Source organism: Fusarium proliferatum (assembly GCF_900067095.1).
Source record: "Fusarium proliferatum ET1 genome assembly, contig: FPRO_scaffold005, whole genome shotgun sequence".
In the NCBI taxonomy this organism is placed as follows: domain Eukaryota; kingdom Fungi; phylum Ascomycota; class Sordariomycetes; order Hypocreales; family Nectriaceae; genus Fusarium; species Fusarium proliferatum.
The window spans coordinates 1,244,694-1,258,783 of NW_022194794.1; the positions used below are offsets into that span (position 1 = coordinate 1,244,694).

General features: G+C 49.3%; 2 protein-coding genes across 2 annotated transcripts; one reads left to right on the plus strand and one right to left on the minus strand.

The window, feature by feature from the left end:
• Window positions 1–7,818: 7,818 nt before the first annotated feature.
• On the plus strand, window positions 7,819–9,811 carry FPRO_10683 (uncharacterized protein; the record flags this gene model as incomplete). Its single annotated transcript, XM_031231673.1, has 5 exons — window positions 7,819–7,956; window positions 8,009–8,195; window positions 8,246–8,698; window positions 8,758–8,994; window positions 9,048–9,811. The coding sequence occupies 5 exons, from the start codon at window positions 7,819–7,821 to the stop codon at window positions 9,809–9,811; spliced, it is 1,779 nt and encodes a 592-aa protein (XP_031081686.1).
• Window positions 9,812–11,379: 1,568 nt separating this feature from the next.
• FPRO_10684 (putative CBF1-centromere binding factor 1) lies at window positions 11,380–12,354 on the minus strand (the record flags this gene model as incomplete). The annotated part of the gene is made up of 2 exons (XM_031231674.1): window positions 11,380–11,717; window positions 11,769–12,354. 2 exons carry the CDS (start codon window positions 12,352–12,354, stop codon window positions 11,380–11,382), a joined length of 924 nt encoding a protein of 307 aa, XP_031081687.1.
• Between the last annotated feature and the right edge of the window lie 1,736 nt (window positions 12,355–14,090).

The following is a 14,090-nucleotide window of genomic DNA, read 5'->3' on the forward strand; positions in this document are numbered from 1 at the left end:
ACAGACACACCTAGCATTGGACCTGTCATAATTGAAATTGTACATAGAGGAACAGCAAAATAAAAGAGGAGGGATTTTTGCATGCATCACGAAGCAAACCAAACCCAACCATGCAACGCTGCATGCACTCGCTCGTCCATTGCATCGAGTGGCCAAGAGGCACAGATTCTCCGTGATGATGAACAGGATATCTTGCGAGCCACTTGCGAAATACGTACAGAAGCCTACACTGACGGTGGAGGACTCGCGAAGCGGCCGTGCACCGTAGCTCTTGGCCTCTTGCTGGCTTATCCCCGGTGACAAGGGACAAGAACGGATGTGGTGGTGTTGAGGTAGCAGGGGGGGCACCCTAGAAGGTGCCCACTGACAAATCTGATGAAGCATCGAAGTGACCAGGGAGACTTGACACGTTACATGCTGGGGTAGCCATAGTATGTACCGTAGTTATGCATGCTGCCCGGAAAATAGCACATGCCAACCGAACAGTGTGTGACACGGAGAATTATGTTGGCGAAAAAAGACGGTAATAGCTATGTAATACCGGTAACACCGCCGAGCGAAGTTCTCTCTCGAGATGGTCGAGCGTCAGTGCGTAGAAAAGAGCAGCAGGATCAGTGAGGGATCCTGAACTACAATTGACTAAATATTCTATCGGCGTGAAGGCTTTGCCAGCCAATGTCACTCATGTTGACCTCCAAGCTTCAAGCTAAGGCTCCGGAGCCGTCTCTCCGGCACCAAAGAATCTCGCTGTCGGAGCATAGCTTCGGTGGTCTGTGGTGCCTTGGACCTAGCGCTGCAAGTTCCGTTACGCGCCAAGCCAAAGGCACTTTGTTTAATCCAACTGATGAATCTGCTGTGGACGCGCAGACGCGGTAGTGGCAATATATGTCATCGTCAAGCAGCAAATGAAATTTTCTGTCGAGCTGAGGGGCAACGAGGGTCAATCTGGAATTCGCAGATATGCTTTCTTTTGCCAGTCAAGTCTGAAGTCAGGATGTAGCCAACTGATATGGTTTCCGTCGTAATTGAGTCCAGGTACATACGAACCTGATACGTCGTTGACGTTGCTTTGAAAGAGAACTGGCCTAGACTGGACCCGGATCTCCGCTGAGTGTCTACTTGTCATTAGGACTATAACCTTATAAGACACCTAGTTCAAAACGACCTAAGTTCATGTCTTGTAACGATGAGTACATAATAGCCAGACACGTGCTTGAGTATAGTGAGTGGTAAATTGACGCCCCTGTTGAGCGAAGACAGCCCAAACTTGGCCGGATCAACAGAGGCTGGGGGCGATGCTGCAGGCTCGTGGTGAGACGCCTGGCTCGCCTGATACATAAATGTCTTTAGAGGTTCAAATGTCCATGTTCTCTTTCACTCTTCCCGTCTGAAGCAAGACAGGGATCACTACAAACTGCATGGTGCATATGTAGGATATGAGGGACGGGGCGCGGGATCCAGCCCGATATTCCCGCACAATCCGTATGGTGCATTTTTGGGCCGCCATTGAGGTGAGCAGGTCATAGAAACTTGACTGGCTAGGCGTGCAAAGGCTCTAGCATTGCTCTGTGATAAGGCGTCGAGAATGCGTCTATTGTGACTTAAAGAGTGTTGAGGACCTCGCAAAGCCTGATATTTAGCTCACCGGCGGTCACTTGGATATGAAAATAACTTACTGATGCAAAGGTGTTTGGGAGGCGCAATCAGAAGCAGAAGCTATAAATGTGGCGAGTTGAAGCAGATTGAACAGTCAGAGATCAATCCTGGGATACGTTTTAGGGGCTCGCTAGGTTGGCAAGCTGGCCGAGCCGCATCACGGCATTTGCTGATCCGTGGACTGATCTTCTGTTGTAAAAACCACTTATTCATGTACATCACGGTGGTTCTTCGATACTACCTGCTGTCCTTGTGTGGTCAAGATTAGCCTCGCGACGAAGCTTAAGAGGAACACGACCAATCAAAGCATCTTCGTAAAGCAGAGTTTCCAGAAGGAATGGGCACAACATCGACAGAAAGGCCCATGACGTTGAAGCTTGCGCTGCTGGTGACAAGTAATATTTATTGCATCAATGCTAAGCTTGACTCCAAGCTCGCTCGGTGCTGTATCCTAAACGAAAGCAATAAACGTGGGGGCGTCAGTCTGGCAGTCTGTGTCATCTGGGAGCTTCAGGACAGTGCGGGTCGGTCCCACTAACATCGAATCGCTGACCAGACAGTTGAACCGTATAGGGAGTAAAGAAAACTCAGGACGCTTGATCCCTAAGTGATTATAATTAGGTAACTCAGCATAAGTTTAGAACAGCTTTTGCTGAGTTTATATTGATACCCTATAATAGGTTCCCATGTTTTCTTGCTCCCCGACGGACCGTGTCAGGGATATTGAGAATGGTCATGGACGGTTTCTTCTTTGATGGGCGAGACACTCCGTGGATTGCCGATGCGGGGGGGTTTTGCAGTCCTGAGACATAAAGAGGCAAGAAAGACGTTGCCGAGTCTCTGGCAGCATGAACAAGCAAACATGTTGGCCTTGTGCCGCACAGGAATGGAACACCAACTAGTGTAGTTTCCCCGAGAAATCTATAATTGCTTCTGAACACATGGTCGAAACGCAAGATAATGTTGCGCCTGCAGGCTAATGAACTAAGTATCGATCCGCATCCATGACTATGTAAGGTAAGTATGCTTTTCCTGCATCGTATTTGAAGGTTCTCCTCTATGTCGATAGCAGACCTCTTCATGGTCAAGATTGTCAGGGCAAAGGGGAAACGTTATTTTTCACTTACATATGTGCGAGGCTGATGGGGTGGAACAGCTTGCCAACCTCCAGGAAAACACTGGCATGCTTAACAGGGTTTGCTGGAAACTCCAGCTAGCCGCATTACTATTTCTCCGTGCCGGGGCGACATAGGCCAGCTGCCTCAAGAGTGTGGCAGTTGTCAACATCTCTATGGGCTTATGATTCTGTTTTTGAATGATGTTCCCCTTCGCCTGACTAATTTGTGTTTACATAGGCTCATAGACTCCACACATTCAAGCAGAGCAAAAGCCGTTCATGGGGTTAAAGGTGGTGGCTGATGCACTGTGCGATCCTTGCTCCTGCAGCTGATGCATTGGGATCGCCCAACGAGGGCGCAGACGTGCCTGTGAATGTGCAATATGTGTGTGCGTGTGCGTGTGCGTGTGTGTGCTTCCCGCTCCCTGTAAATGGAGCTACCGATGCCCCCTGTAAACTGATGACCGACTGCTGGCAAAAGCGCTTTGTAACTACAGTACAGGTAGGTCTGGAGTGACCAAAGCTGAATTTGATGCCCAGGCATAAAGCAATGCTGTGATCTTGTCTGTCGCGGGAGGACTTGATGGGGCTAAAGTACGAGACTGCATGGCATTCGAAGTTGCTGAAAGGAGGTTCGTCAGTCAGCAATAAGCAACATTGTCCGCTGACGGCATAGAATGGATGGTTGGAGTGCGCGAGTTCTGTTGGGTAAATTTGTAGGGTGATCTTGAACAGAGAGGTTCAGTACCGCGCTATGAGAGGGAATACTGCCAAGAACAGTTTGCGTTGGTGGGTTGGATTGGGATAACAACTTTCTTCTTCTTTGCTCTCTCCTCTCTCTTTGGGCTAGCAATACGCCATGGGAGCGGATCTGGCTGATGGGGTCGACCTCCACTGACTGTAGGTTGCAAGGCTAATAGAGGAGCCGAGCCGTACCGCTCGCGTCCCGCCTGTCCATCGCCCAAAGTCTAGGTTAACCTTGGTTGATGAAGTCGGGTTCGGCCGAGAACCTGAGCTTGGTTAACTGGTCGCGAATAAGCCAGTTATGGCAGAGCAAAGGATGACTCTTCTCTTGAAGCGTAGATTTTACTACAGAAGGACAGCGAACAACGAGATGCGGCAGTGATAGTGGCTGGCTGGATTGCGGGCGTCACGACGGATACTGTACCCAATTCGCAGAGGCAGGTCTGTCTCGGTTGCGATGATGTCTCTGAAGTTGTGTGTATGGATAAAGAAATCCGGATCTGGCCTGTTAGGTAGGTAGGTAAGCGGCAGGCATGAACTTCTCAAATATTTCCTACCTACCTAGGTAGGCGAGGTACCTACCTTTACCTTCTCTAGAATCTCGCTGGATAGCACTTGTCTCTCGGCAATAATTGTTTTTTCGTGCCGTGGTTTGCTCGCAGACGAGCCATTCCATGAGGATGGGGCACTGAATGTTTCCAGGTTGCTCTGCAGTTTGCAGGAACTAACTTCCCTGCTGGTTGGCTGATTACCTAGGTCTATGTAGGTCTAGGTCCAGGTCCAGGGCAGGAAGGTTCAGGGCAATCAGGAATCTATCTCCCTGGTATGGTACCTACCTGAGGTACCTACCTACCTAGTCCAGGGCAAGCACGCGCCAGACCCAGGCACCTTTTGGCAGGCACTTGGGCCACCCACCTTTTTCTGGTGCATAGGACATATATGATTGGCCAGAAAGGCTATAAGCGATGGGCCAAAACTTAAACCAAGGCCGCCACAGGATTTTAGTTTCATCGTCCACGTTGGGTGTTGGTCGCTGATCGCTCATCCGCCCGTCATTTTCTACAAAGTGCCCAAGCGTAACTGATCTGAGATCTCGCTTGGGGCTGGTGATGGTCAACTCTCGTCTGCGTCTGCCTGCGTCTGCATCTGCATAAGCACATACCTACCTACCTACCTCCCTCCCTCCCTAGAACTACGATTACTAGTGTATGGCACTGTACAGAGCTAGATGGGTATTGCACTGTACCACTGCCGCTTGATGCATTGGGTGATAGTGCGTGAGCCAGTCCTGCAGGGTTACACGTTTTGAGAAAAGCTTCCCAAGCCCATGACCCTAAAACACGACTCACAGAGCAGACCCATCTTGACCACCGAGACAAATCCAGTAATCAACCTTACGGTTCGTCGGTTGGTGGCTGGTTAGTGGGCACAATTCGGCAGGCCAACAGTCGATACATAATGATGTAGGTAGCTGTGCGATCAGAGAAACAGATGCAGGCATTAATACAAGACTCTTAGATTCATGGTCCGTCACCATCGCAGCTAGAATCGGCTGTTAGATATGGAGCGACCCCCATGTCCTATACAGTGCAATGGGAAGCATCTGCAAGAGTCGACATCCATTTTCACGGATTCTTATCCGAGCCGTTCCTGGCACAAGACAGAACGAACAAGCAATGCATCTACATACATACAGCAACCTCGTTCGTTAGGCCACTCCGAACAGTCCCCGGCTTGCATTTCTGGAGAATGGCACATCATATTTAGCATTCCCACTCACCGCATCAAATCAGCGACTTGGCATTTGCATATCTTGAAAAACAATGAACAACGTTGAGCCAAAGCTTCTAGGCTTTCGGTAAGCCATGGGCCACTGTCGAGCTGTTAACAGTATTGCACGGTATGGCCACAAACTTATCTTTAGCCTTGGAATCCAAAACCGCCGCTGGATAAAAAGCAAAAATTGAGACTCAAGAGGATGATGCAATACGACCGCGTATCCGGGCAGGCTGCTAGTCAATCTAAGCACTACTGGATCGCTTTGGTGTTTTTGGCTGGGTCGAAGACCGCCCTAATCACTCTCTGTGTCTCACATTAGCACAAAGTACTGGCTCAATCGCCTCAGTCATGCGTCTTGCTCATAGCATTGCTTTTTGCTCTTTCTTGGACTTTTGGCCTTTCGAGCAACTATTGATTGGGCCCTCAGTCCGGGGCCCACCATTTCAGCCATCGTTGGCATAACCCCTGTCGTTCAAACAGACTGAGTTCCTTCTTGCGAGCTTGATGCTGGTGCCGCTCACGACTGGATCATCAATCTGACTCTGCAGTCATGAGTCCAGATTCTAGCAGTGTACACACTAGCACTAGCCTTTTCAGCTTGTTGTGTCAACAGCACAGCTAGCCATGCAAATCTCATCTTGGAGGATCGTATCTGATTTGATACTATTTGGCACCTATGCCCTGACCCTTCTAAAACCACATTCAGATCCATCATTGTGTGGGGGCGTCGGAGCTAAGCGTGGGCCAACCGTCGTCTCTTCTCCTCAACACCCTTGAAATGAGCCCTGTCAGCCAGCTCTGTGGATCATGGGTTTGGCATCCACCTGTCCCGTACAGCTCGAGTTGACACTGCCTTGACCTTGAGTGGCTAGCGTCATGCTCTCTCAACCCCGTACTGTGCGACATTGACGATGAATGGCCCTTACACTCTTCCCTGCCTTTCTCCCACCCTTGGCTTCTTGACCTGGGTGATAGCTGAATATCTCTTCTTGTCGACCTGCTGCTGCCACCACAGCTGGGTGTTCCATTTCTCTTGCAAGACGTGCATTCGCACCCCCTTTTCTCCTCTGACCCCTCCACCTTTTGACCAGGCGGATACCTGGTGGCCACGGCCTGAGATCGGAGACTTACAACTGCTACCTACACGTATCCATTGATCCCTACATACTACTCATCTGGTGTGTCTGCGTGTATGCACTTCGAAGCAAGCTGGTCCCTGTCGTCTGTTTCCATTCTAATTCATTCAACAGGTGTCTGTAAATCTCTCTTCTCCTTCGCTGATTGAGATACGCCCACCCTGGGATAGCAACGGCACGGAAAGCTGTCTGCCCCGGAACTAAAGTCTTGAGAAGAGAGACAACGTTCATCCATATACTGAAGGCAGTGCGGGGACCTATAGACTCATCCCTCGTTCCCCAGCTTTACGTCTGCTCCAATTCTGTAACCTTGTCATATCACTTCATCCTCTTTTATCAACATCGGAAATCTTGTCTACCGCTCACTTCACCTTCCCGTCACGACGAACACCAATTCCTCGTGCCACTGTCTCTCAAGTCCTCTCTCGACAGACAGTATCGCTATTTTGACTTCGACCAGGACCCTGAGTAAAACCTTTCTCTCAAGTCAAGGCTCGGAGGCCCTGGCTCAGATTACCTTTTCACAGTTTACAACGTTGGAGATCAAGTTTTCTCCTGGAATACACCTCCCACTTTTCGACTTGTCGCGAGACGATAGACTAACTCTGCACTTGCAACCTCGCTGTGGCTGGATATACTCGACGGCATATCTAATTGTATCAAACTCTGCCCTTGACGAGCAACTCCACGCATCGACTTCAAGCTCGGCACGACGTATCCTGTCTGGAGAAGAATCTTGAAGAGTCTGCATTGCGAGGATTTGTCTCCTGGAAATCACCAACTTGATCAGATCATACTGTTCTGGCAATCAAACCCCACCAGTTCTGGAATTGGCGATATTCATCCTTTTGAAGGCGTCCCCCTGGTACACACACACACTACTCCAATTACCACCCCCATACTATTCCCGAACCCTTCTGCAACACCCAACCTGAGCCGCATCACACTGTTCCCAGGGATCCCACTCACCCAAGACAAACTTGTCCAAGTCGAAGGGCGATCAACACCATTGCTGGTCTATTATTATCTTCGAACTGCACTTTTCTGAAGAATCTGAGTTTTCTTTTGTTAAGCAGCATAATATCTTGCTGACTGCCTCAAGTCTGGCCGGAATCGCACCCACTTAGGACTTGAGTCACTATATATCGACTGACCAACTACCGCATATCACGACATGTTCCTGTGCTACAAGCTGTGCTAGGCCCTTGATTTTCCATTGGGTCTGTCTTTATACACCATCAATATCTGAGATTGAACGCCGGTGGCACAAACTTTTACCGAGTTTTGGCTTGCGCTTAGCCACTTGCCTTGCGGGTGTAATTGGCTACTCGTAGGCTACCGACAATTGACTCGAGCAAGTCGCACATATCAACAGCTACTAGAACCATGGTTAGAGATTGGACCAGGGAGCCGTTCTCCCGCCATAACCATCATCCTTACCTGCCAGAGAGATTTGTCGGGGATGGAGTTGACGATAATCGATTTCCAGAGGCTCAAGATCTGCACAGAAGACAGCCTCCAATGGTAACAAACTTCAAACTTGCTTATTGGAGTACTCGCTGACATAAGGCTAAAGCAAATCGCCGATGCTCTTCGTCGAGACTGTGGAATAGCGGTCAGACACTATTTCTTGGCTGTAGTAATGGATGATGGAAGCCCTCAAACCTTCTCTGGTCCAAGTACTTCGGGACCTCGCAGTGGCTACGAGAAACAGTTTTTTGATATGGAAAAATACATAAGTGCTATGGACCGCTTGGATTCTGGTTGGTCGATTTCCGCCCAGTTATGAGTCAGAGGGCTAACGTGAAGTCAGGTGCGAGCCCTGTTGTTGATGACTTCGGCTTCGATGGATACAAGCATTCCATGGACTTTCCAAGAAACCGTATGATGGACCGCCGACGAATGTCTCAGTTTGAGGATTGGGAAGTGCCTGCACGACAAGGCCGGAAAAGACCAAGAGCTCGCCAACACATCATTGATGAAGATGAAGCGCCCATGACTATATCGACAACAATCAGAAAGGGTATTCAGGTCGGAAACCCCACTGAGCTTTGGACATTTTATGAGCAACGTTTCAAAAACATGCAGCAAACAGCCTGTAAGCTCATAGCAAAAGCATGGGTCAAGGCCGTGGAGCCAAAGAAGCAGTCTACACATCCTTACACGGGAAGTGACGAGAAGGCACCCGACTGGTGGCCCAAGCCATGGGGTCCAACAAAGGAGGACAAGGTGCGGCATAAGGAGCCAGACCATCTCTATAAACGAGGTAATATTCAACATCTGATTGAGTATTTTCATATTCCCATCTAACAAACTTGAATCCAGAACGAGTTCATCTTCTTAATCACATCCTCAGAATGATCGTGGAGCCCAACAAGACCCAACATCCTGACATTCAAAAGCTAAATCTCAACGTGAAGAAGCTGGAGGAGATTACGATCGAGGCTCTTTCAGGCTTTTTCGCTGACAAGGATAATCCGGCCAATGCGAAGAAGCGGCCGTTTCTTAATGAGATTTTCAAAGTGGCCAAGCAACAGGAACGTTTCAAGGACGGGATGATTGGTAAGTCTTCATTTGTGGAAGCTGGATGGGTGGATTTCTAACCCGATCTGCAGATGGGACAACTGAGGTTTTTGTCATGGCAGACGATAAGATGCTTGATTCGTATGCATCCGGTAACGACGACGACGGGCCTGTTCCCAAGGAAGAGGACGATCAAGACGTGCCGCCAAACAAGTTGGCGGCAGTCCCTGGTCTGATGCCTTCGTCAAACAGCCACAGCTCAGGCGCTTCATTGCATGGCACACCTTTCCTCGGTGGAGAGCTACCCGTACGAGGCAACCAGTACAACCACTCGATGATGCAGGACATGGCTCCAGACCAGCATGGCTTCGTTGACAATAACGCCATGCCGGTGAATAGTCAGCCTACGGTCCACCCCAATAGCGGGAACCTCGGTATGGATATGGGTGTGCCTCCCGCTGCACATGATTCTGGACGTCGTTCATCCATTTTCAGCGCCTCAACAGAGTATGCGGGACAAAATGGCACACCGATATACACGCAGCAATGGCAGCCGGGTTCTACAGCGCCAAATTCGACGTCAATGTATACCTTTACTCAACAGCCAGCCAATCCACCAGCGACCGCTTTTGTCAGCCCCGGGGTTCCAATGAACCAGGCTCAACCGTATATGAATGCCTCGTTCGATGGAATAACGAGAGGATATGACCCCAATCAGCCTACTATGTTCCGAACAGGAAGTGTGGCACAACCGTCACAGGTCCATCCGACTCCGGGCTATGATTATATGTCTCAGGACAGTCGAGGGCTGCCCGGTGTCAAGGTGGATGATGTACCGCGACATGCGATGCATTAGACTGTGCCAGACTTGACGTCACCTTTTATATACAGCCCGTGACACATTCTTGCTTTTCTCATATGGTTATAGATTATGCATGGCTTAGGGCCTGGTATGACAGCACAGGTCGATCAGATCAGATTAGCGATGGTTCGTTACAGCCTCGCTTTTTCTCGGTTTACAGTTCTCACCGAATACCGGTACCAGCATGATTACGATTGCTCATTTTCATACGGCGGGCGGCTACCCTTGCCACTTGATTCGATACCCCAAAATATATCTTTTAGGACAATCTCGGGACGGTTTATTTGTTTTTGGCGACTGACCACAGCGTCTTGTTTGGGATAAACTATATTGTGCGTGCCTGCATTTTCAGTATCAAGTTTTGTTTCCCCGCGGGCTTGTTGGTTCCTGATTGGCATTTTCATGGTGTGCATTCTCGCTCAACGTGGACATTGGCATGCTCCAAATTGTTAATTACTGCCGAGCCCTGAGCAGACGATGATGGCTCATGGGTGTTGGGATAACGGCTACGAAATTCTTATGTTGACGACCAGAAACGCAATCACGATTAACGGTGGCGAACACGTTTACTAGCAGTGGTTCATTCATCATGTCCACGTGCGGACGATATCTCGAGTCCAAGGAAATAGGGTGATGAAACAGGGGGATGCGAAATGAGAGGCTCTCATATTCATAAGCAAATATGAAATAGACATGGGGCGAAGGAATCTTAAATATTACACTTCAAGTTCCAGCTTGCAGCTTACTACCTTTCGTGGGTACATAGGGTACATAGGGTCCGTTCGGTCAGTTCCTGTTGATTTCAGCTCTGAATGAGAAATGGTTGAATAACGCAGTGAGGAGGTTCTGCTCATGAGGACTGCTGCACACCTTGACGTAATGAGAGGTGATGAAGGGCCAAATGGGGGACCATTTCCCTATGTATTTCTCGGCTGAACAAGACCTGATCCAACATTTTAACGCGAGGAGAATAACAATACGACCATTCCTTGCTCCCCAGTTGCAAGGTCATGAATAACAGCCATGGTCAGGCTTGAGCGCAAGGGCAGAATTTGTCATGATCAATTACACCAGGTAATTTTCTAATACAGCACTCGTGAAATCCATGAACAAGAGCATATGCATGAGCAGACACATTATATGAAGAAAAGTTCTATCAACTGGGTTCAACACTCAAGCTACTGTATCGTATCGCACCGTGAAGCAGATACGTTACCTCAACCTTCTGCTGACCTGTGAGTGAATCCATCCACCAACGCCAAGCTACTTGAAACCGTCAAAACATTTAATCAAATCAAATCGGAGACAACATAATCACGCCAGGAGTATACTCATATGCACCAAGAAGGACTCTCTTGATACTCTGCTCTCTCCTGGTTGTGGGAAAATGTCGCTCCAGAATCCCGCGATTAACAAACAAAAACAAGATAACATGCAAAAACACAACCGAGCTGAATAGCAAATATTCACCGAGGGAACATTCGCTAGACGGGATGAGCCGGGGGTATACGTTATGAAGGTAAGTCCGAAATAGGGGAGACTGCCAACGCTGTCTCGTGCTTCTAGCTCGATGCATTGGCAGCTGTGTTCTCCTCTTTGGGCTGTGGAGGCTCGAGGCCTGCATTTTGTGCCACTCGCTTCCAAGTCTCGAGCTCGCGGTACAGACGCTCACATTCCTGCTTGAGTTTGTCGTTGGAAGCGCTCAACTCTGTTATAGCTTGCTCTGTAAGCAGCTTCTCGAGGGTCCACTTCTCGATATTTTGTTGCTCGTTTTCCTTGAGCTGGGAAATGAAGCTGACTGCCCGTTGTAGAATGGAGCCTTTGTTCTTCTCACAACCAGGGACGATCTTAGCGAGTTCGTTGATACCTTCGTTGATGGTTTCCCGACGGCGACGCTCCACTGTTTTGATTAGTATATTATAAGGCAATACGACAGATGAGATATCCATACCTTCTTTGTGGTTGTCCTTTCGCATCTTGTGCCACTCTTCTGATCCGACTGTTGGTTTGGGGTTGGGGGCTGCGGGATTGTATCGTGGTGGCTGATGCGGAACACCATTAGGTGGTGTATGTTGATGCTGAGGGGGGGCGACTTGAGGGGGGTCCATAATACTGTCAACTGTGGGTGTCACATCGGGGTTGAAAGTTGGATCATGGCCATGCTCAGGATCAGTGGCTGCCTGGGCTGCAAATTGCTCTTCTGTCGAGGGTGGAACATGTAGGGTGGGGTACATGCCGAGGGCAGCCTGTGCGGTGCTGGTAGCACTGGTAGGATCCGGAGCTTCGGGGTGATCGTGGTCTGCTTGGGCGGCCTGCTGCAGAGCGTTGAAGTCGGCGACGTTGACGCCATTCGCGTTGACGGCCTGGCTCTCCATGGCACTGTCGATGAAGGAGGCGGGGTCGGCAGACATGTGGGCAGCTGGGGCAGGGCGTTTATTCCTGGCGAGATCAGGACTGCCGGATTCGCGCTTCCGCTTCTGACCAGGGGAGCCGGTCAGGCTGGAGAGGTCTGGCTGTTCGGCAAGAACTTCAGCCATGGTTCAGTCGTGAGAGAAATATCGAAAGAAAAAAACAAGTGGTGTTTTGGTAGACGGGTTTGTTCGATCAAAAGCGCTCGCCAAGATTAAGGAGGCTGAGTGCAAAGTTTGATGATGTCGAGGCCACAGATGAGAGACGTTGACAATCAATCAAAGATCTGGATAGGGAAGGGCAGTTAGAATAAACTCGCTGCAGAATTAAGCTATGGGTAGATGAAGTGCGAGAGAGAGAGAGGGTTAAAGCAAAGGGATCCGGCCTCGAGTGACGGAGAAGAGGTTGAGCGTGCATCTGTTGGTTGGTTGAGTGCCAGCGTCAACTGTAACACGTGCACATGATGCGCTAGTCTTGTCGTCGAAGAGGACTTGAATCTTTGCATGGGGCATGGAAAGAAGAGAAAGCAGCGTGGGTTGTGGCTCGCTTGAGAAGTGAATGTGAGAGTTGCGATGACTGAGCGTAAGAGAAAGACATGATGAGGCGATGCGTCTGTGCTGATTCAGTCACTCTGTATGAGGGATGAAAACAGCGAGCAACGGAAGATGCTGGGACAGGCAGGCACAAGAGTATATTTATGCGATGCTCATGATGGCAGGCGACGTACAGTTGTGACTGTGAACTATGGTGGTTGATTCTGTCGATGATTCAAAGCAAGCAAGCAAGCAAGCAGTGAAGACGCACTGCCGCTTGGCAAGATGCATGCATTCATTTCATTTCGTTGCGTTGCGTTGCATCGCCAATCCTCATTCCATGAGCGCAAATACTTTGCAAAGGCCCATTTCTGAGTGCAGAGACTCGAGTTGCATTGTTGCGTCGTCGTGCAGATCATGAAATCAAATGTATCGTGAAGTGAATGAGATGCATGAAAGCGACATACCTCCCAGATCATGTGCTTCGAGGCGTGATCGTGCGAGATCACGAGTTTTCTCGTCTCACGTGTTTGCCTCGGTGGGATCTACCTCGTGATATCGCGCGAGTCCCAGTTGATAAGTCGACAACTTCGCGTCTGTAAATGAACGGAACCAGGACCAATACTCAACAAAGGAATTTTAATCGGAAAAAGGAGGAGGAATAAATCCTGGGTCTTTGATACGCGTTCGGGTCTAGATAAAGACACGAGGATCTTTATCTTACTAAAGGGGAAGAACGACTTCTCTCCCCGACGAAAATGGGCGCTTCTTTGGCTGGACGCGCAGCTGGGAACTGACACTGGGGAGTGAGCGAGTCGGGTCACGCGGCGGAGGAAGAGGGTGAACACGTGCAAGTGGGTGAGGCTGGTAAGATAAATAAGTTGACGCGAGTGAGAGGGGGGCAAGATACCTGCCTGAGGCCGAAATAAGTGGCCGAGATGGGAGAGGGCGACCAATAGGAGGGTCAGGTGGGCCACATAAGCTCTGAGATGGGGGGGAAACAGGCAGACAAGGAACCTGGAAAGGGCGAAGGCGTTATGAATCAATGTGGAAAGTGCCAAGGAAGGGAGTTAGGTAGTTGTTAGCTGCTGTCTATTGCACCTGGGTAACTGTATGATATGAGATGAGTTCACACCTACCTTACCTACCTACCTGCCTATTCTCGGTTGCTTGCCTATAAATAGGATCATACCTCTTACCTTATACAAGGTAAAATAGTAGTACATTGTTTTCAGAAAACTACATTACCTACCTAAGCCAAGAATACACCACAACACTAATAATCTATAATAATAAGCCTGATCCTCTCTTGTCTTAACTTGATTGTCCCG